The 22001-nt window shown below is 41.2% G+C and overlaps 1 protein-coding gene and 1 pseudogene across 1 annotated transcript; both read left to right on the forward strand.

The window, feature by feature from the left end:
• Positions 1 to 10066: 10066 nt before the first annotated feature.
• Positions 10067 to 19586, forward strand: LOC121752736 (protein ROOT PRIMORDIUM DEFECTIVE 1-like). The gene is made up of 3 exons (XM_042147833.1): positions 10067 to 10480; positions 13881 to 13890; positions 18718 to 19586. Exons 1-3 carry the CDS (start codon positions 10067 to 10069, stop codon positions 19584 to 19586), a joined length of 1293 nt encoding a protein of 430 aa, XP_042003767.1.
• A 514-nt stretch (positions 19587 to 20100) lies between these two features.
• Positions 20101 to 21981, forward strand: LOC121750815 (annotated as a pseudogene).
• The last annotated feature ends 20 nt before the right edge of the window (positions 21982 to 22001 follow it).

Raw genomic sequence — 22001 nt, forward strand, 5'->3', positions numbered from 1 at the left:
GCCTTGTTCCGGCTTGGTGCTGCTCCCTCTCCTCTGGTATCTGATTCCAGCCTCCTTCCTTCCTCTTTCTGCAGCCATTTCTCCTTATCCAGGCTTGCCTCCAGCCTCCCAGTGCCGTATTGGCCATGCTCCACGTCCTCCCGTTGCTTCATGGTCTCTGCCGTCCAACCCTTGTTTGTTGGACAGGCACGGATTACCCGCCTCCGGCAGTGAACCACGCGGTCCACATAAGCACCCTGACAATAACAACCAAATAATTAAATAGAGCAGTAATATATATTAATGAAGACATAGAGCAGAATCAGTGGCAATATAAATCAAGCAATGAAAAACATTTATGAATTTTGTAGAAGGCAGTCAATGTAATGTAATTATTACAGCTATACAATGTACTCATACAACTGCATAATGTAGGAAAATGAGCATATGATGCATTTATTAAAGCACTTACCACCAAAAAGTGGATAGGCCCGCTGAAATGCACGCTCTGGCGGTTTGCCCAGCTGGGGTACGTGGCCTCGAGCACGGACAGGAAGTAACCACACCAGTTTAGGTTCGTAATTTCATCGACATCTTCAATGAAATGCAGAATCTTGGGCTTGCAATGGCCATCGGCTGGAGTCTCTATCAGTGCATTTTCAAGCATGAACATAAAAAGCTTCTTAAACTCCTCGCCCCCATCCACCTGCTGCATCATCAACTGGGCTATGTCCTTTGGTGTCATTTTAAAACGACCCTTCTGACAGCGAGCAGCAACTAGGTCGTTGAAAGCGAAGTTGCTTTGTTTATCCATTGGGCGTGCAATGGGTGTTCGTCCTCGTGGACACCCCAACATCAGATGGACGTCTTCCTCATCGAGGTCTAGGCTTCCACCCCCCGATAACTCAATCTGGCAGCGAGATAGATTAAACGCGCTCAGCACCGAGTATGCCAAGTACCCTGGAATCTCTTTGACATCAAAACACAAAATTGACGCAAATCCCAGTTTCGTGACGGCTTCCTTTTGCCGCGGAGTTAGACTCTTGATGCAAGTCAAAAACTCATAAGGGGCCGTCGACAATACAAATGACCCACCTTTCTACCCCTAGGTTTCCTGTCCTCAATCTCATCTGGAGCTGAACTAGTTCATGCTTCTGATAGGCGTTCGCGAAATTTATGCGCTATGCCCACCGGCAGAATATCATCGATAGCCTCGTCAATGTCTATATGTAGCTGCTTCGACGCTGTACAACATAGAATTTAATAACATACATATTAGTTACATAATGTGTATACCCAAATCATGTACAGATTCAAGCTAGTTATGAACATAAAAATATTTCATTCACTCTTTAACCCATGTACAACAGCAGACACTTGATGCATGAAACATGTATATAATGCATAGAAATAGTTAAATAATGTACAGATTCATTGAAACAATTCACATATAAATATTGCATTCGCACTTTGAAGGCTTTACAAAAGCAGTCACATTATGTATAAAACATGGTAACTAATGCATTCAAACAGGCAAAATAATGGATTGAGTAAATCAAGTAATAAACATACAAATATTCCATTCACTCTTTGACCATATACAACAACAGTCACATGATGCAAGAAACATGATATATAATGCACAGAAATAGTTACATAATGTACAAATACATTCAGGTAATGAACATACAGCCATTGCATTCACTCTTTGACCAATGTCCAACATCAGTCACTTGATGCTTCTACCAGTGAACATAATGCATTCATATAGGCAAATAATGCACAGATTAAATCAAGTAATGAACATACAAATATTCCATTAACTCTTTGACCATATAAAACAACAGTTACATGATGCATGATACATGATATATAATGCATAAAAATAGTTACATAATGTACAGATCCATTTAAGTAATGAACACACAAACATTGCATTCACTCATAGACCAATGTCCAACAGCAGACACATAATGGCTACATTAGGGTAATTAATGCATACAATTAGGTAAATAATATATATACTGATTTAAATAATGCGGGCATGAAATTTGATATAAACCCAATAAATCATCCACAGAATCAGTCCACTAGTCCAGGAATTCGACATGCAAATGAAATAGAATGCTCACCCTCCGTTTGAGCTTGTTGTGCAGTTGAAGGACGCCCTCTTTTCGATATTTTTAATCTGGGAAACGCACCAAAAAAACATAAGCCTATAAGATTTCATCTACAAAATCGGTCACCACACCTTTGTCACCCACAAATTAATTACACCATCAATGAAAGAGCCAAGCGTAACTAAAATGAATACAAAACAATTTTTAAACATAATATAGAAGAATACCCTTTTGAAAATATCCTCATTTATGGGCAAAAATTGGTGAATCGTCGTGTGTGTTGTGTGGTAGGGGTGAAAATCTGGGATAAACGTTTGATGAAACCCAGAAAGTCAACCCATAAATTAATCTTCGACAAACCCTACCTCCTCGTCGACCGCAGAAAATGCTCTCACAAAACGGGAAGGGTTGTTGAATAGGGAATCAGACGACGTTCGAAGGTCCGTTGAGATGGACGGTACCTTGAATAGGCGGCTAGGGTTTTGAAATGGGTTGGAAATTGGGGAGACGAAGCTGGTAGAGAGATTGAGAGTAGATACGTTTGGAGTTAGAAATTGTAGAGTAGATGGAAGGTCGTGGGTATATCCCGCTAAAATCTCGCACATGCCGTTTTCGGGAGGTTTTGAGTATATACATTTACTAATTTACCCCGTTGATGCACGAAATGCACCAAATAATGCACAGACGGGATCCTAACTATGCTTCTAATCCGGATCGTCCATCCATCTAATCTAACGCTCCAAATGAAGAAGGAACTTAAATATAAGGGGAGAAAAGGAGATTAACACTCCCTCATATATATATCCCTTCCACTAAGCTTATTTCACTTTCTCTATTTGGCAATAAAATGACCTTTTGAAACTTAATTAACAATTACGGTCCTTCAAAATGTCATAATCACATAGTGGAAAACAACCCGGTGTAGTTGGTTATCACGTCAATCTAACACACTGAGGCCATTCACATCTGTGTCTCAATACCGTCTCTTAACTGTCTCATCCCTTCACTATTCATGGAGCACATTGCACTTTTTACTTCATCTCTTAACTAAGACACGACACCTGCATCCCTCCATCTCTTAATCATCTCATCCCTTAACTATTCATTTAATTTCATTTTTTATTTTTATTTCCAACAAATTCAATTAATATTTCATTGAAATATTAAATTAATACTAATACTTCATAAAATCATTAAAAATCATGAAAAATACATAATTGAAAATACGAAAAATACATAATACGAAAAATACATAATTGAAGCAGTCATCCGAAAATACGAAAATTACAACATCCGAAAATACGAAAAATCATGAAAATTACAACATCCGAAAAATACGAAAAAAATATAATTGAAATCCTAATATTACAATTTATTGAAATCCGCATAATCATGGAAAGTGATGCGGTGATCGTCTAACGGTTGCCAAATTTTACCCAAATGTGCTCCATTAGATCCTCCTGGAGTTGGGCGTGGGCCATAGAATCACGTGTCCTTTCCCAAACATATATTCGCTCTTGCAAAGAAGGATGCACTCTACTGCGAGGCGGACTACTTGCAGAAGAGCTCCCCGCTGTTTCAGGGTCGAACCAATTTCCCGCATTAGGTCCTTCGTCGGCATTTTGTACAAGATTATGCACGTATACATGATGTCGACCATATTCTCCATAAACCACGTACGGGCCGGGGATTTGATAATGTTGAATTGAGCTTGTTGAACCCCGAACTCTCTCTCCACATCCTTGCGAGCGGCTTCTTGCTTCTGCCCAAAAAGAGTCTGTTTTTCGTTTATCGGCCTGTTGAACGCCTTCACGAAGGTTGGCCACTTCGGATAGATGCAGTCGACAAGATAGTACCCCATTTTAAACTGGAGATTGTTAGCGGTGAAGTTGATGGACGGCGCTTTACCATTCAAAACTTCGGTGAAGAGGTCGGATTGGTTGAGCACGTTGATATCGTTGTTCGTTCCGGAGACCCCAAAAAATGCTCGTGTATGATCCCCTCCACGCCACAGGGCAATTCTTCCATTGCTAATGCATGCAATCGACGCTGCCAAGCATCCCGGGGAATCCGTGTGCTTGTTCGTGAAGTCGGAGCAGAAACTGACAATCTGCGGTGCTTAGCTTCTTCAAGAATTCGTCGGTGAAGGCTGCCAGGACGCCTTTGCAGAAGTTCATCAAACACAGTCTCCCAGTGCTATCCCCAATGTGCATGTACTCGTCGAACAAATCTGTCGTTTGTCCAGTAGCAAGCTGACGGATTGCTGCAGTACATTTCTGGAGCGTCGTGAGACTGGGACGGCCAGAAGCGTCGAACCCTTCTTGGAAGTACTCTTCACGGGCAGCCAATATATTTGTGATATGCAGAAATAGCTCCCGCCGCGTGCGTAAACGGCGACGGAAGTAGGTATCTCCCCATACCGGGTTCTCACAAAAGTAATCTCGTACTAACCTTGCGGCGGCTTCCTCCGGGTCACCATGGATGTATTTCTGGGTCGCTTTTGACGCGCCGTGACGGCCTCCTCCTCCCTACGTCGCTCTTCTTCTAGCGATTCTTCCATTATTCGATGCATTTGCTCAAATGGGTCCATGAATGGATTAAATTTGGGAGAAAAAATGGAGAGGAAAGAGAGATGATATGATAGTGATGAGAAGAAAAAAAGATAAGAGATAGTGTGTTTGAGTGTAAAATGAAAGAGTAGGAGTATTTATAGAATAAAAAAAGAAAAAAATATTTTTTTTACCGTTGAGATTTTTAAATTTTTTAATTTTTTTTTGCGAAAAATCGATATTTTTTAAAAAATATTTATTGCGTCAGCAATAACGACGCCCACTCGCGAGGCGGCGAGTGGTCATCACGCCACACGCCAAAGCTCGCCATGTGGCGCTAGCGCGTGGCGAGATGGCCCGCCGACCCTTCCTTCCCAACGAGCTAAGCGACGAGACGGATAGGCTGCAGCGGCGTCTCGTTGCGGGCACGTCTCGCCGGGATGAGACCGAGCCGCAGTGAGACGCCGCTGCGGATGCCGTGAAGGTCTCCGGTTCGAGTTCGAGCGACGCCATTAAACTTATTTTATTTTATTTTATTTTTGTGTTGGTTCTTTTCTTCGTACTACTAGTTCATTGCATTGCCTGCGCCCTAATCCCTAAGGCCATCCACAATAGGAATAGCCCAGCAATAGCCCAGTCATAGCCTAGCCAAAAACTCCTTTTGCCACATCATCAGCACTAAAAATCCTCCTGCCACATCATCAAAACTAGGGATGTCAATGTAGCCCGTAACCCGTGGGCTGGCCCGAATAGCCCGCCAAATTTATAGGGTTAGGGTTGGAAATTTCTAGCCCGATAAAATCAAAACCCGATTAGCCCGCACCCGATTAACCCGCAACCCATTAGGGCCAGACCCGAAAACCCGATGGGCTGGCCCGAAAACCTGATAAAATTTCTATTATTCTATTTTTTAACTCCTAATTCGACATTTCATTGATTAATATTAACTAAAAAAATAACTTTCAATTTTACATTAAATATACAAATTATATATTGAATTTTTATTAATATAATAATTGATAAATAAATTAAAAACTTCAAATTCACAAAAAATGTTTAAATTTCTAAAACATGCATTAAAATTCTACGAAATATCTCAAATATTAGTATTTGATCATGTTTATGATTGAGTTTAAGCATATATCTCAAATATATCATAATTAAATATTTTACATTATATGAATATTAGTAATTTTAATCATTATTTATTGAATTGATCGCATGTTAATATTATCGGTACCAACCCGATTAACCCGCTGGGCTAGCCCGAAACCCGAGCTTTTAGGGTTAGGGCTGAGCTTTTATAACCCGAAATAAATCACAACCCGATTAGCCCGCACCCGATTGACCCGCAACCCGAGTAGGGTTGGCCCGAAACCCGACGGGCCAGCCCGATTGACATCCCTAATCAAAACAAGCAAATAGCTCAGCCATAGCCTAGCTACATCACTAATAACAATTATATAAAAATTAAATAATTAACAATCACACAATATACGGAATTTAATTTACGAGACATATACGGGAAACATTAATAATACTATTAAAATTTTAAAAAGTGCAATAATTTAAAAAAAGTACAACAATTTAAAAAAATTACAATAATTTAAAAAAAGTACAATAATTCACTCCTCGTCTCCGTCGTCGTCTCCTCATTCGCTGTCGCCACCCTCGCCACCCTCACCGCCGCCTCCGTCGCCACCGTCGCCGCCGCCTCTACTCCCGCCGGTCTCTCTCCGTGCCGCCTCCAACTCGTCGTGCATGCTCATGAGCAATATTTGAAGCAAACTCTTCTCCACGGGGTCCACTGCCGCCCGCCATTCGGCCATCGTCTTGACACCATCTGAGCGCGCGTTTGTTGACGCGCGAAGAATTTGAGATCCGCTGTGGATTGGCCAAGGGGGGATGTCGACTGGATCTCCTGGGAACCCCCGGCGATCCTCCTCGTCTCCCGTTGAACCCAATTGTGCCCAACCGGGCGAGTTCAGCGAGCGAACGAACGAGGGGTGGAGACCTCCTGGGCCGTCTCGGGGAGGTCGTGGGAACCACCGCTGCTGCCGCTGTAATCACCGGTATAGTTCAGTCGTTGCTTCTTCGGCCAGCCAGCGTCAACACCTACTCGAAACTTCTCGGAGTCGTTCAGTACAAGATAGCAGTTCCAGTAGGTGAACTCCTTATACAACCCGGGCTGGGGGAAGGCTTTCTCCGCTATTCTCCTGCAGTCTTCCTCCGTTTGGGCACTGCTCTGCATGCGGAGGGCGTTGGCGTATAAACTCGAAAATCGAGAGACGGCATCCCTGATTCAGTCACACCCCTTCCGGCAATCCTCCCCGTTGCGTGGCCTTCCCTCCGGGCTAAATGTCTGGTAGGCTGCTGCTATCTTGCCCCATAAGTTGACGATCCTCTGGTTATTCGAAGCGAGAGGATCATCGCAAACACTGACCCACGCCTTGCACAGCGTGACGTTCTCAGCGTCCCGCACTGCTCCGGACCTGGCTATCCTCACCCGGCTGCGACGACTCGCCCTTCTTCCCCTTGCCCTTCTTCTTTGGGGCGCCCCGCACTGCTCCCCCCGCGGGAACGGGAGTTTCCGGAACACCGAGCATATCAAACCCCAACTCCTCCATGGGGAAAGTCTCAAATTGCGTGAACTGCGTCTCCGTTGGGGTCGAAGTGTGCGAAGAAGCAGTTGAAAAATCAAAACTGGGGCGATAGACGTTTTCATCCCCCGGCGTCCCCTGCGTCCCCGGTACCCCCCCTATCGGGGGTTGCACCGCCGGTACCCACCCTGTCGTCCCCTGCGTCGGGGGCTGCATCGTCGTCCCCCCCAGGCATCATCTGCATCCCGGGTGCCCACCCCGGCATCATATGCACACCGGGCTGCATCCCCGGTACCCCCTGCCACGCCGGCATACTCCCCCCAGCTGCCATCCCGGGTATCATCCCCTGCCAAGGGTACATGTTGTAGTACCCTGGCATCGGATCCCATCCACCTCCCACGGGTACCGGGGGAGTTTGAGACCCGGTCGTCACTGGAGTACCTTCGTTGGTGTTCTCCATTTCTCGGTGTTGATCTTGTACAGAAATTAAGATAGAGAGAGTACTCGTTAAAACAAGTGGTGCGAATGAAAATGACGTGCAAACTGCGTATATATAGTGTTTCGAAAAAAAAAAATCGTCTAGGCGATGCGCTAGGCGATCCGGATGCTGCAATAGCGCCGAGCGGATCGCCCAGCGCCACGAAATCGCCGAGTGCTAAGCGGTTTTAAATTCCGAAAATGGTTGGGCGGTTGCAATGGACCGCCTAGCGCACCGCCTAGCGCCGGCGCTCGGCTAGGCGGTGCGCTAGGCGCCATTGCGGATGGCCTAACTCTAAAATACATTCAGATTTCATACAGTTACCAAGGACTGTGTTTTTTTATCCAAGGACTGTGTTTGCGGCTAGGCGGTGCGCTAGGCGCTATTGCGGATGGCCTAACTCTAAAATACATTCAGATTTCATACAGTTACCAAGGACTGTGTTTTTTTATCCAAGGACTGTGTTTTTTAATTATTATTTCATTCATTTTGTCATGGTATACAAAAAATATGCTATTTAATCCTTTTCTCATTCGTGGAGTAGTAATTTTTTATTATATTTTATGTTTAATATATATTCTTAATCATTTTTTAGAGTTAATTCTTCATTGAGTTTCAGTAGTATGTGGAGTACTGAATTCTTGTTATTAAATAAATAAATTTAGTATTTTTAATATAATCCTACTCCTATTACTTTTAATTTATTTGCCTATTACTTTTAATTCAAACAGTTGGCATAACCTATTACTTTTAATTCATTTGCATTTTATCTTGATATATACTAAGGTTTTAGCTAACAATCACCCAAAGATGAAATAAATACCACTGTAAACCAAGAACAAAATCAACTCTAAAAAGATAATGAATATAAAGATTAAATATCAAATATAACAAAAAACCTAAAATGAGATAGATATTTAATACTCCCTCCGCCCCAGTTTAAGAGTGTCATTTAGTTATGGCACGGGTTTTAAGAAAAGAGTTGGGGTATGTAATAAATGAAGTGAGGTAGTGGTATGTGAGATCCTTTTGACTATTTGGATGTAAAAGATGTTTGTTTTGGTTTATTTTTATGAAAATGATGGCATTAGGTGTAAATTTCATGAATAATGAGGTTAAATTTTATGTCCAAATATGATAAATTCTAAATGGAACTCTTAAACTGGGACGGACTTAAATGACAAAATGACACTCTTAACCTGGGACGGAGAGAATAGTACTAAAAAACCAATTCCATTTTTAATTTTTGAGAAAAATACCAATCTTTTGGTTTACGTTAAACCAAAACTTAAAAGTTTTTCAAATTTGATCAGTAAAAAAGCATAATATAGAAAATATTCTTTTAAGTTTGAGTTTAGTATAAATGATTAGATTAAAACTATATTTAATGTGATATTTACACTAAAATAAGTATGAATTTAGTGTAAATTGTTGGTGATGCTTTAAGAATTGTAAAAGGATTAGAGCATCCGCAGCGACGTCTCGCTGCGGGCTTAGTCTCGTCCCGGCAGACGAGCTTAGCTCGTGGGGGAGGGGCGGGACGCGAGACAGTCCGCCACGCGCCAGCGCCACGTGGCGAGCTCTGGCACGCGGCGTGACGCCCACTAGCCGGCACGCGAGTGGGCGTCGATTTTTGCTAATTTTAATTATTTTTTTTAATCTGAATTTTTTAAAAAATTCCATTTTTTTCTACAGTTTTTTACAGTTTTTTTTTTAAAAATTTTCCCCACATTCATCTATAAATAACCCAATTCTCCCACCATTTTTCCACACACAACCATTACACTCTCACAAACACCATCTCTCTTTCCTCTCTAATTTCTGCAAAAATGTCCGGTGACGGAAACTCCGGCGGCGAGGACAGCGGCTATGACTTGAACGCATTTGTCGACTGGGGGGCATGTACAATGTTTTGGGTGCTTCCGGTTCCGGTTCGTCGCCGAGCACCCAAGGCTTGTAATTTTCTTTTATTTAATGAAGTATTTTTATTAATTGAATTTGTTGGAAATAAAAATAAAAAATGAAATTAAATGAATAGTTAAGGGATGAGATGGTTAAGAGATGGATGGATGCATGTGTTGTCTCTTAGTTAATGGATGGAGTAAAAAGTGCAGTGGGATCCATGAATAGTGAAGGAATGAGACGGTATTGAGACACGAATGCGGAAGGCTAAAGACTACTTGTAGTCAATGGAAACTGTCTAAATGTGTCGTTTTATGTGTAAAACCTTTGCGTTTTGTACACAACATACGGTTCTGCCGCGAAACCATTTTCAGCCGCAGTAGATACAAACAATTTCCGAGCTCTCGCAAAACCCCATCAGAAACCCTAATCCCTAAAATGCGATCCGTAATTTGGCAATCTGTGAAGCAGCTCACCTCCAATACGACGGCGTCCCGATTGATGTCGCAGTCGACCTCAATCCCTAGAAAACAAGTGCGAGTTCGCGACCACGCCTACGATGACTACATGGAGATCCAGAAAAAAGTCCGCAAAGTCCTCAAATTCCAAGACCTCATTCTCTCGCAGCCTAACGCCATCATCTCCGTCTCCCGCCTCGACAGTATCTCCCGCCGAATCGGATTCAAGCAGTTCGAATCCGGCCGCTTCGTTCTCAAATTCCCCCACGTCTTTGAGGTGTTCGAGCACCCGGTTCAGCGCATCCTCTACTGCCGCCTCACCCGTAGAGCCGCCGCGCAGATCGAGCTAGAAAAACAGCTCTCCGCCGCCAGATACCGGATGTTGAAATGTTTGGTGACTAATGATAGCAAGCTAACGAGCAAAGAAGTGAGGAAGGGACAACCGCAGCTAGAACGAAGATGAGCTGGCATTTATAGCCGTTGGAGTTAGTTACAAGATATTTTCAGTCGGTTAGATTCTTAGTTAACATGCTTGTAACGTAGTGTTTGCTTTGATGCTGTTTTAGCTTCGAGTATAAATAGATCAGCTTAGTTTGTAAAGTCATAAGCTTGAGTATCAATAAAATTCTCTTTTCTCAATTTTCCTCTGTTTATATCTCTGCATGAAGTTCATGCGTATTGTGTGTAGTTTTCTATAGTCTCTCTCGATTTGAATGTTTTGCTTGTTGTTTCTCATCTTCATATCTTCATCTTCTACATGGTATCAGTGACAAACTCCTAATTCCGCTGCATTTCTTCTGGTTTCTTTTGGTTTTCCGTCACTATGAATCGTCGTGGAAATCGCGGTGGTGAAGCTCTTGTTCCAATTGAAGACAACACCAGTCCTTACTATCTACATGCTAGCGATAATCCGAGCCTACAACTCGTTCCTCAGCTGTTAACTGGCTCCAATTACATCAATTGGAGCAGATCTGTCGTTACAGCTTTAATCGCCAAAAACAAACTCTCATTTGTGAATGGATCATTTCCTCGTCCACCAATTGATGATCTCCTATCTCCTTCATGGATCCGATGCAACAGTATGGTAATCTCATGGCTTCGAAATTCTGTATCTCCTCAAATTTGCTCAAGTATAATGTATATTGATTATGCTCATGAATTATGGCTGGATCTACGTGATCGATTCTCTCAAATTGATTCAGCACGATCATATCAACTGAACCAGAAACTCATGTTCCTTACACAAGGTAATTCTGATGTCAACACCTACTTTGCAAATCTGAGGATTGTTTGGGATGAGTTTAAGCATGCACAACCGCTTGCTTGGTACACTTGCACCACATGTCGTTGTGATAGCACTTTGAAGTGGCATAAATATCAAGAGGATGACTGCACAATGCAGTTCCTCATAGGTTTGAATTCCTCCTTTTCTCAAATCAGATCTAGCATTTTAGCTACTGTTCCACTTCCCTCTCTATCGAAGGTGTTTTCTATGCTTGTTCAAAAGGAAAGGCAGAAGAGTATTGAAGGTTATATGCCTTCTCCTACTGTTACATCAAGTGAACAACCTTATGCCAATGCAACCTCAACCAATTTTGGCAGAGGAAGGCTGTTATGTTCTCATTGTGGTAGAAACAACCACACTGTTGATAGGTGCTACTCATTGCATGGTTTTCCACAAAGCTATGGCAGAGGCAGGGGGAAGCCTCCGTTCAAAGACTATAACTACTCCAAATCTGTGAATTTTGTTGATGATCATATATCTGATCAAACTGATAAAACAACTTCTTATTTCTCAGGATCCATGGCTTTTCCTTCATCTGATCAATGTCAGCAACTCATTTCTCTGTTGCAATCTCAGCTTGCTGCTATATCATCTTCATCACCAACAACTCCATCAACTTCAGCCGCACAAATCAATTTAGCCGCACATACAAGTTCAGTCGCACAAATTCCTTCCACCTCTACTCCATCTCACTTCCCATTCACTGGTACAACTCTTTTTCCTCCTTTTATTGCTTCTATTTCAGATTCTTCTCCTCTATGGATCCTTGATACAGGTGCTACTCACCATGTATGTTGTGATATTACTCTTTTTTCATCATCGTCACCTATTGATAATGCCTCTGTGAACCTACCAAATGGTGCTAAGGCAACTGTTACACATATTGGATCTGTCTATCTCACCTCTGCTATCACACTTCATTATGTCCTATGTGTTCCTACTTTCACTTTCAACCTCATATCTATCAGTTCCCTCACCTCTTCTTTATCATGTGCTGTTAATTTCACTCATGATTCCATAACCATTCAGGGAACTTCTCAGGGGATTCAGATTGGGAAGGGTAGCAGAGTTGGAAACCTCTACATTCTTGATGTAAAGTCTGATCCTATCTCAGGTTCAACTCACTCTGCTTGTATCAATTCTGCTGTATCTGTTGATCTTTAGCATTGTAGACTTGGACACTTATCTTTCAATAAACTCAAGTCTATGTCCTCTTACATTCCTTTCTCTAATAAATCTCATTCCCTCTGTGAAATCTGCCCTTTAGCCAAACAGAAACACTTACCATTCTCCATTTCAGATTCTGTGGCTAATGATATTTTTGATCTCATTCATTGTGATATATGGGGTCCTTTTTCACCTTGTACCTCACAAGGATACTCTTATTTCTTAACCATTGTTGATGATAATTCACGGTTTGTGTGGACCTTTTTGATGCAACACAAATCTGATGTGAAGAATGTGTTAACTCAGTTTTTTAACACCATTCATTCACTCAATTTTCAAAGAAGATTAAGGCCATCAGATCTGATAACGGCCCTGAGTTTAACCTACCACATTTATACTCTTCTTTTGGTACCATTACTCAACACTCTTGTGTGGAAACACCACAGCAAAATGCTAGGGTTGAGAGGAAACACCAGCATTTGCTAAATGTAGGCCGAAGTCTCCAAATCAATCCCATTTGCCTAACACTTTCTGGGGGGATTGTATACTCACAGCTTCTTATCTCATTAATAGAACTTCTTCCTCAGTTATACCTGATAATATATCTCCTTTTGAAGCTCTTTATCACAAATCACCATCCTACTCTCATCTCAGAGTGTTTGGCTCATTATGCTATGCTTCAACATTGAATAGACACAGAGATAAGTTTTCTCCTAGAGCTTCTAGATGTGTCTTTCTGGGGTATCCTTCGGGTTATAAAGGGTATAAACTCCTTGAGCTTGATTCTATGCAAGAGATTATTACCAGAAATGTAGTTTTTCATGAAGATAAATTTCCCTTTGATCACCTAACACCTTCCGAATTTCCAGTTCAAACTGCCTCTCACCTTGCTGACACTTCTGATTTCATCCAGCTCCCTCCATCCTCTTCTGATCCTCCAGATAATCATCCTACATCCCCTAATCTTCCAGATAATCAGCCTTCACCAAGTATCCTTCACATTCAGAATCCCACTCAAATCACTCGAACTGGCAGAATCACCAAAACTCCAGCTCATCTCACTGACTATATCTGCAATTCAGTGCCATCTTCCACTCCATATCCCATCTCAGCCTATTTTTCCCTCTCCAAACTTTCTCCATCACACCTCAAATACATCATCCTAATGACTGCTATATCTGAGCCAAAATCATACAATGAAGCTGCTCAGTTTCCTGAATGGCAGAAAGCCATTCAAGAAGAGCTTTCTGCTCTTATTCAAACTGGGACTTGGAAAATCCTTCCTCTACCAGAAGGCAAGATCCCTATTGATTGCAAGAGGGTCTTCAAAGTGAAATTCAAGCCAGATGCCAGTGTAGAAAGATATAAAGCTCGTTTGGTAGCTAAAGGATTCACACAACTTGAAGGCATTGACTTTCTTGACACTTTCTCACCAGTGGCTAAACCCACTACTGTCAAGTTCATTCTTGCTTTGGCTGCCATTCATGGCTGGTTTTTGTATCATCTTGACATCAACAATGCTTTCTTATATGGTGACTTAAAAGAAGAAATTTACATGACTATACCACCTAGGCTTCTTGTTGAGGGGGGGGGAGGCATCCAGAAGGCTCTAAGATTGTCACGATCGCCCTCACTAAGGATAGTAAAGACGGGGAAATCGTGACTAGGGAAGGGACGAAGGAGCAGGGAAGAAAAAGGGGAAAGCAATGAAAGACAACATCTTAAACAAAGCTTCAAAAGAAGAGTATTAATCAATTAAACAATTAAGGAGCGGGTTAATATCTCAAGGTAAATAATGTTAAAAAGTAGTGTGGGGCAAAACGAAAGACTTTAACAAGAACGATTCGAAACACGGCAGCGGAAAAACAAGTATCAGAGGAGAGTCATAGGATGACGCCCATGTTTGAAGACACGATGCATCCGGGAATTCCTAAAGCTCACTCAACATCCGCCGCAACATCACCCCTCAACCTGCACATAAAGAAAAAGGATATGCAGGGCTGAGTACTTGTTGTACTCAATGGGCTCATGCCGAAAACATTTTATAACAGTTATGTCATCCATACCGGTGAACTCGAGTTTTTACGTTTATTTAAGAAATATCATGAGTATCACAAAAACACTTTTCACAGACCGGCCGGTCAAAACAAAGTCCCCACTTTCTCAACAATCAATCAATCACATCCTCTTACCATAGTGCGACGAAAGTGTGGCCACACTATTCGCCCACGAGACCGGCCGACTAGCAAGGACGGCTCACGATCCCCTCTGTGTACACAGCCTGATAGGGTTTGCGGCCCTACTCAGACCCGAATTCGTTTATCATAGCCCTATAGCCTAATGGAGCGAACTCACAAACTAGGCATCAAGCACAATCTCAACATAGCCCTATAGCCTAACGGAGCAAGCTCAAACGAACTAGCCATCAGGCAACAATCTCAACATCAAAACAATCACGACATGACATAACACTTTAAACCACCCTTATAACACCACATCATATTTTCGGAAAAATAAAGAGGTTTGAAAAGAAAGCCCACCTCGTTCGCTTAACAATTCACAATCCAACTTATGGCAACTCTCGTTCCTCGAGTTCACGAATACAATCACCCTTGTCAACGAAAACACAAGTCAGCCTTCCACAGAATCATATTACCATGCATGTCCTATCGTTTCTCTCTCATCGTTTTTCTCAATTTACCCAACCCAATGTTCGTCACAAAGATGGAAAAACACACCATAATATATTTCGACGTATCTCACGCGATCACATTATTAAACACGTTCCTTGGATATACATGCATCATATAATACTTTTAAACTAGAAAATAAATATCCTTTTATCAAAGCAGAAAACTGGCAGAACTGCGCGACCATTTTATAAAAATCACTAAAAATTCACCCGACCTCGTATGAAGCTAAATTTTGGTCACAACACAGAATACACATTCAAGTTCATCCTGAAAAATTTTCACACTGAAATCACGTCGTTTAGTCAGTCAAATCAATAATTAAACTCTCTGGTTGGAACATAAAATTTCTAACAGCACTGCGCAGTTTATTTGAAAACTTTACCATAAATTCATCCAATGCCTAAAAAGGCTGAAAATTTTACACGACTTAGAAGACACTTCAAATTTTGCATGTAGTTCAAGAATCACATCAATCGGAGGTCATTTGGTCAGTCAAAAAGAAAACGAAACATTCTTGGCGAGAACACAGGTTTCTGGCAGATTTGCGCAGTCAACTTCAAAAAATTATTAAAAATTCTTTTTTTGATAAAAAGGACTGAAATTCACACGAGACACGGAAAACACCTTGAAGTTTACTCAGTAAAAATGTCATATCAAAATTAGTTCGTTTGATGAGTCAATTACAGATCAGAAGCTACTGGTCATGCACCACAGATTTCAGGTTCATAGTTTCGAAAATAGGGTTTTCATCTTCCATCAAACAAACACCAACTTTTCATGCTGGAAAACACATAATCATGCTTAAAAGGTTCTCATGATCATGTTTGCCCATAAACTCACATCATTCACCAAAGATTCAAATCAAACTTCACAAAATTGCATTCAAAACCCATACATAAATGCAAACACAAATTCCCCACCGATTAAATCCTTAGATTTGAAATCCCTACACTCACTAGATGCATGAGGGAGTCGAAAGAATGTTTGGATGGAGAGGAATGAAGAATAGATGTTTGATTGTACCTTTCTTGAACGAAACAATCGGTAGAAACGAATATAACTCTTGATTCTTCAACAAACTCTTGGCGAATCGAAAGGATCTTGAGTAGAGTAGAAAAACAAGTGTGGGAGAAGATGGAGCAAGGGGAGGGGCGTGTGATTTGAGAGGGAGGCGTGTGAGATGGGTTTAGGGTTAGGTTTTTGGTTTTATTTATAGAGTTAGGAAATAATATATCCCACAATTAATTGAAGATTTGGGAGAATAAATCAAATAAAGATTTGAGAGATTTGGGGGGGGGGAGGCGTGAATTATGGGGAGAAATAAGGGGAGGATTTTTTAAAATCATAGCTATTTAATTAGCTTATGATTTAATTTGGTATTTCACGGAGTAGAATAAAATAATACGGAGTAGAGAAATTTGTAAAATCCTCCAAAAATAATTAGAAGTAGGCGTGTGGTTTAAGGTTCCTCCCACCAGAAAAATTTCCAAATCTTTAATAGAATAAAGTAAGGCAAGATTGGCTAGAATATTCCAATTCATTCATGGAAAGAAATAAGTAAGAAATCAATTATAGAATACTTAATTTCTCCTCTCCCAAAAATAGGAGATTTCGAAAATCATGGAAAAATAAATAAGAATATTTTGGTTTTGGATTTAATTTGGATAAATATCCCAAAATAATTAAATAAATCCAAGAAAGAAGATATTACTTCCAATAAATAGAAAGGCCGAAAAGAATTCGAATAAAGTGGCTGGCACAAATATGCATGATCCTATTTAATTAAATCCCCCCATTGGAAAACATATCATATTATTCCACATAACTCTCAACCATTAATTTCACATCGTTAACACAATCACATAGAAATCAATTTCCAAAAATGCATTTCCAAATCAACATCCACATTAATAAAACGAAAATAATCCATCAAATAAAAAAAGTCAAAAATTTTCCGGGGTGCTACAAAGATGGTATGCAAATTGAATAAGTCCTTATATGGCTTGAAACAAGCATCGAGGCAATGGCATTTGAAACTCACTGAAGTGTTTGCCAAGTTTGGACTCCAACAATCAGCCTCAGATCACTCATTCTTCTTCAAACATGATGATACAACATTCTTTGGTGTTGTGGTGTATGTAGATGATCTAATGGCAGCAACAAATAAGCCTGAGTTAATGGAAAAGTTCAAGACTTTTCTGAGTTAGTTTTTCAAATTTAAAGACTTGAGATCTCCAAAATACTTTCTTGGATTGGAGATAGCCAGAAGTGAAAAGGGAATCATGGTCTCCCAAAGAAAGTATGCCATGGATTTGATAAGGGATACAGGCTTACTCGGTTGTAAACCATCTCAGGTTCCCATGGATCCTTCAAAACAGCTTCACCAAGATGCAGGAGATACAATGGAAGACTCCTCCAAGTATAGAAGACAAATTGGTAGACTCCTATACCTCTGTATTACTAGGCCTGACATTACTTTCGCGGTGCACAAGTTAAGTCAATATGTCTCCAAACCACGCACTGAACATTGGGAAGCAAGTGAAAGAGTGCTGAGATATCTAAAGTCCACTCCAAGTCACGGTCAGTTTTACTCAAGCAAAGCCTCACCTACACTAAGTATCTTCTCGGATGCTGACTGGGCAGCCTGTCCAGACACTAGAAAATCAATCACTGGATATTGTTTGTTTCTCGGATCATCTTTGGTGTCATAGAAATCCAAGAAACAACAGACTATATCAAGATCTTCAGCAGAGGCTGAATACCGAGCAATGGCTCAGGCGACATGTGAAGTGGTGTGGGCTATTGCATTGCTAAAGGACTTTGGTGTCAAGATAGAGAAGGTTGTCCCTCTCTTCTCTGATAATCAAGCCGCGGTGCATATCAGTGTGAATCCGATTTTTCATGAGAGAACGAAGCATATCGAGATTGATTGTCACACAGTCAGGGAAAAATATTTGGAAGGGATCATTAAGCCGATGCACATCAAGAATGAATGGCAATTGACAGACATTTTCACAAAACCACTTGGCACTACAGCTTTTGAAAAGATTTTGAGTAAAATGGATTTTTGCAGTCTATATGCTCCAGCTTGAGGGGGGTGTTGAAATGTTTGGTGACTAATGATAGCAAGCTAACGAGCAAAGAAGTGAGGAAGAGACAACCGCAGCTAGAACGAAGATGAGCTGGCATTTATAGCAGTTGGAGTTAGTTACAAGATATTTTCAGTCGGTTAGGTTCTTAGTTAGCATGCTTGTAACGTAGTGTTTGCTTTGATGCTGTTTTAGCTTCGAGTATAAATAGATCAGCTTAGTTTGTAAAGTCATAAGCTTGAGTATCAATAAAATTCTCTTTTCTCAATTTTCCTCTGTTTATATCTCTGCATGAAGTTCATGCGTATTGCGTGTAGTTTTCTATAGTCTCTCTCGATTTGAATGTGTTGCTTGTTGTTTCTCATCTTCATATCTTCATCTTCTACACCGGAAGCAGTCACCCGGATCAGGAAGCTTCTCATGCTGTCGAACACAGGCCGGGTCAGGCTGGAGCACATCCGCATTGCGCGGAGGGAGTTTGGATTGCCGGATGATTTCGAATCGTCGGTTATTTTGAATCACCCCCAATTTTTCCGGTTGTTTGATGCTGATGAGACTAGGAATAAGTACATTGAGCTGGTGGAGAGGGACTGCACTCTCACTGTTTGTGAAATTGAGCGAGTGAGGGAAAGGGAATATCGGGAGAAAGGGGAGGACGCCGAGGAAATCCGGTTCTCGTTCCTCGTGAATTTCCCCCCGGGGTTCAAAATCGGGAAGTATTACAAGATCGCGATGTGGAAATGGCAGAGGCTGCCGTATTGGTCGCCCTACGAGGATGTGTCCGGGTACGACCTGCGGTCTTTAGAGGCGCAGCGGAGGATGGAGAAGAGGGCGGTGGCGATGATCCACGAGCTGCTGGCGCTGACGGTGGAGAAGAAGATGACGTTGGAGAGGATAGCACATTTTAGGATGACCATGGACTTGCCGAAGAAGCTGAAGGAGTTTGTGCTGCAGCAGCAGGGGATCTTCTACCTGTCGACGAGAGGGAACCACGGGAAGCTGCACACGGTGTTTCTGAAGGAGGCGTATAGGAAAGGGGAGCTGGTGGAGCCGAATGAGCTGTATCTGACGAGGAGGAAGCTGGCTGAGCTCGTGCTTGTCAGTCCGAGGAAAGCGCGGATGCAGCCTGAGTTGGCTAGCTATTGGAGGGACGGAGTGGATAATCACATGTGGGATGTCGGGAGGGATTTGGATGATGTGGTGGATGCTTCTTACTCAGATGAGGATGAAAGCTGTAGTGGAAGTGATATAGATGAATCTTGCTAATTAGTCCGATTTAGAGGGAACCCTGGATTTTGAAATCTTGACTCTCTCTACACTTGTCTGAATGGAGTATTAAGATTTGGATGGCAAAGATATTCCTTCCCAATTTCCCATCAATTGACTTAGCTAAGATTGTGAACCCTTAAAATCCTTCAGTTTCCTATATAGATGAAACATATATATACTAATTGATAAGAAGAAATTTTGTACTATAATAGGATATCGATAAAATACTCTATTTACGTGGAACCTGTCTCTCTGCAGAAATATAACATCAAAATGCTAGCAGATTGTGTTATGCATAAAACGCAACAATTTGGGCATAAATAAGCCTTTGTTTTTTTTTTATGAAAAGAACATTCCAAAGTTCAATTATCGAGATACTAATCGCGATTACTATTTTTTATACATGATCAGCCCCCACAAAAATATCCTTAATTTTGTTAGTATTTTACTACTACAGTGGAATGGCTTTATTGAAGTGCTATTGCAGTTAACCGTTGAGTTAATAAAGGAATTATCCTTCAAAACATATGGCTCTCATCTCAAACAACAAAAAAATGAGTAGCAGCACTACTTCTGCCCTCTATCTGAATCCGTTAAAATCTCGCGCCATTCACAAACGCAACTACCCTTCAAATTTAACCCCATCATCGTCAATTTGCTGCTCCCAGAATCAACAGCAGCCGAATCTGTCAGTTCTTCGCTTCACGCTTGGTATATAATTATGACCATTCCCTCTTCCACTCGCAATTTTCTTCATTTCTTTTATTGCATTTTCCTGTTTTATTTTTCAAGGAATACCTGGATTGGATGAATCTTACTTGCCCAGATACATTGGATATGGATTTGTGGCGCTTCTAGCGTTGAATCATTTTCTGGGCTCCGATTCTTCATCCATCACTTCAGCTCAGCTTGTAAATAAACGTGTTTTCTTGTTTTTTTCCCCCAATTTATATTCATGGTAATTATATGGTCTAAAATGTGTTTTTGCTTTTCTTGGCTATCCTGTAGAGGACAGAGGCATTAGGTCTTTCTCTTGCATCATTTTCTGCACTTGTCCCGTACCTCGGAAGATTTCTCAAGGTATCACTTTGTTTACTTTATTTTGAGCTTAAATCACAAAAGGTGAGCTGAGATTGCGAATCACTAGGTGTTGGGAGTGCTGTATAAAAGCTTTATTGTTTATGCAACTTTGCTTATCTATGAAGAGAAGTGGCTGTGAGCGCGACGAACTCATTTATAATGCTCTAGTGTAAGCTTGGCTATGCAGGGGGCTTCTCCAACTACTAAAAAAAGCATACCTGAGGGTGTGGACCAAATCTTTGCCATGTCACAGGATATCCCTCCTGGATTGAGGGAAGATTTGGCTTGGGGAACATACGTCCTCTTGCCTAATACAAACTCAATATCAGTGGTGTGCTTTCAAGCCCTTGACTATAGTGTATTAAAACTAAAGTTGGAGGCATTGAGAGCCTACGTTTCGAAGGGTCCTAACTCTATAAATGGTGTAGCTCATTTCAGTTGAAGATGCTTTATGTGTGCGTGGTTATTGGAGTGTGCCTAAGGATGTGCCAAAAGAAAGCATCCCTGATTGGTTCCGGAAGCAGACACAAAAGATTGGGTTGTCCGAGTTAAAGGATGTCATGTATCTCCAACAATCAGCAGGTAGAAGTTTAGTTTCATTGGTTCCGTATTGCTGCATTTGGTTGTGCTACAAACTACATGAAAAGGTCATTAAAGGACTCGAGCTTATTGTTCATTTGAGTTAATATCGTCTTTCTTAGCGGCCTTTCAATTTGTTAGTAAGCTGAGAAACATTGAATTGTACATGATATGTAGATAGAGCTTCTCTGAGTATTCATTCAGTTTCTTTGTTTTTCCACTCAGCAGGGCCATGAGAATCTGAAAAATAAAAGAACAATGATAACTATAGGGATAGTTAAACATGTTCATTTTTATTCTTTGTATGAGATTTTTATCTTCATTGAATCTGGTTTACAAATGGTCAAGTGAGTTACATTTATGATATGTGTGAAAATCCAGATTCAGAATTGAAGGAGATGGTTCCTGTGGGTACTAGGTCTCTCCTTGTGCAACCTATCCGAGAAGCTCGTCAATTAAGCTCGAGTCAAACAGAGGTGAGGAAGGTTCGTCCTGTTGGCATCTGGACTCGATTATGCATTTACTGAGAAAGACAGAGCATGGATAGCTTCCATTGCCAGCAAATTTAGTGGTATGGTTCTATCCTCATATTCGTAGAATCTAGACTATTATCGATCTCGTTATATAATGTCTGTTCCCTATAACTTATAAGTTCAAGTGATTGCATAAGTAGGAAGTTTGTATTGTGTTCACTTGATAATGAGGTATAAGAATATGCCCATCATTTAAATTCCTCAATTCTCTTCCATCCTT

The sequence above is a fragment of the Salvia splendens genome, chromosome 10 (genome assembly GCF_004379255.2).
Source record: "Salvia splendens isolate huo1 chromosome 10, SspV2, whole genome shotgun sequence".
Lineage (NCBI taxonomy): Eukaryota > Viridiplantae > Streptophyta > Magnoliopsida > Lamiales > Lamiaceae > Salvia > Salvia splendens.

What these genes read in the sequence shown, in the direction of transcription:
- LOC121752736 (XM_042147833.1), top strand. Translation starts at nt 10,067, where the DNA reads ATGCGATCCGTAATTTGGCAATCTGTGAAGCAGCTCACCTCCAATACG.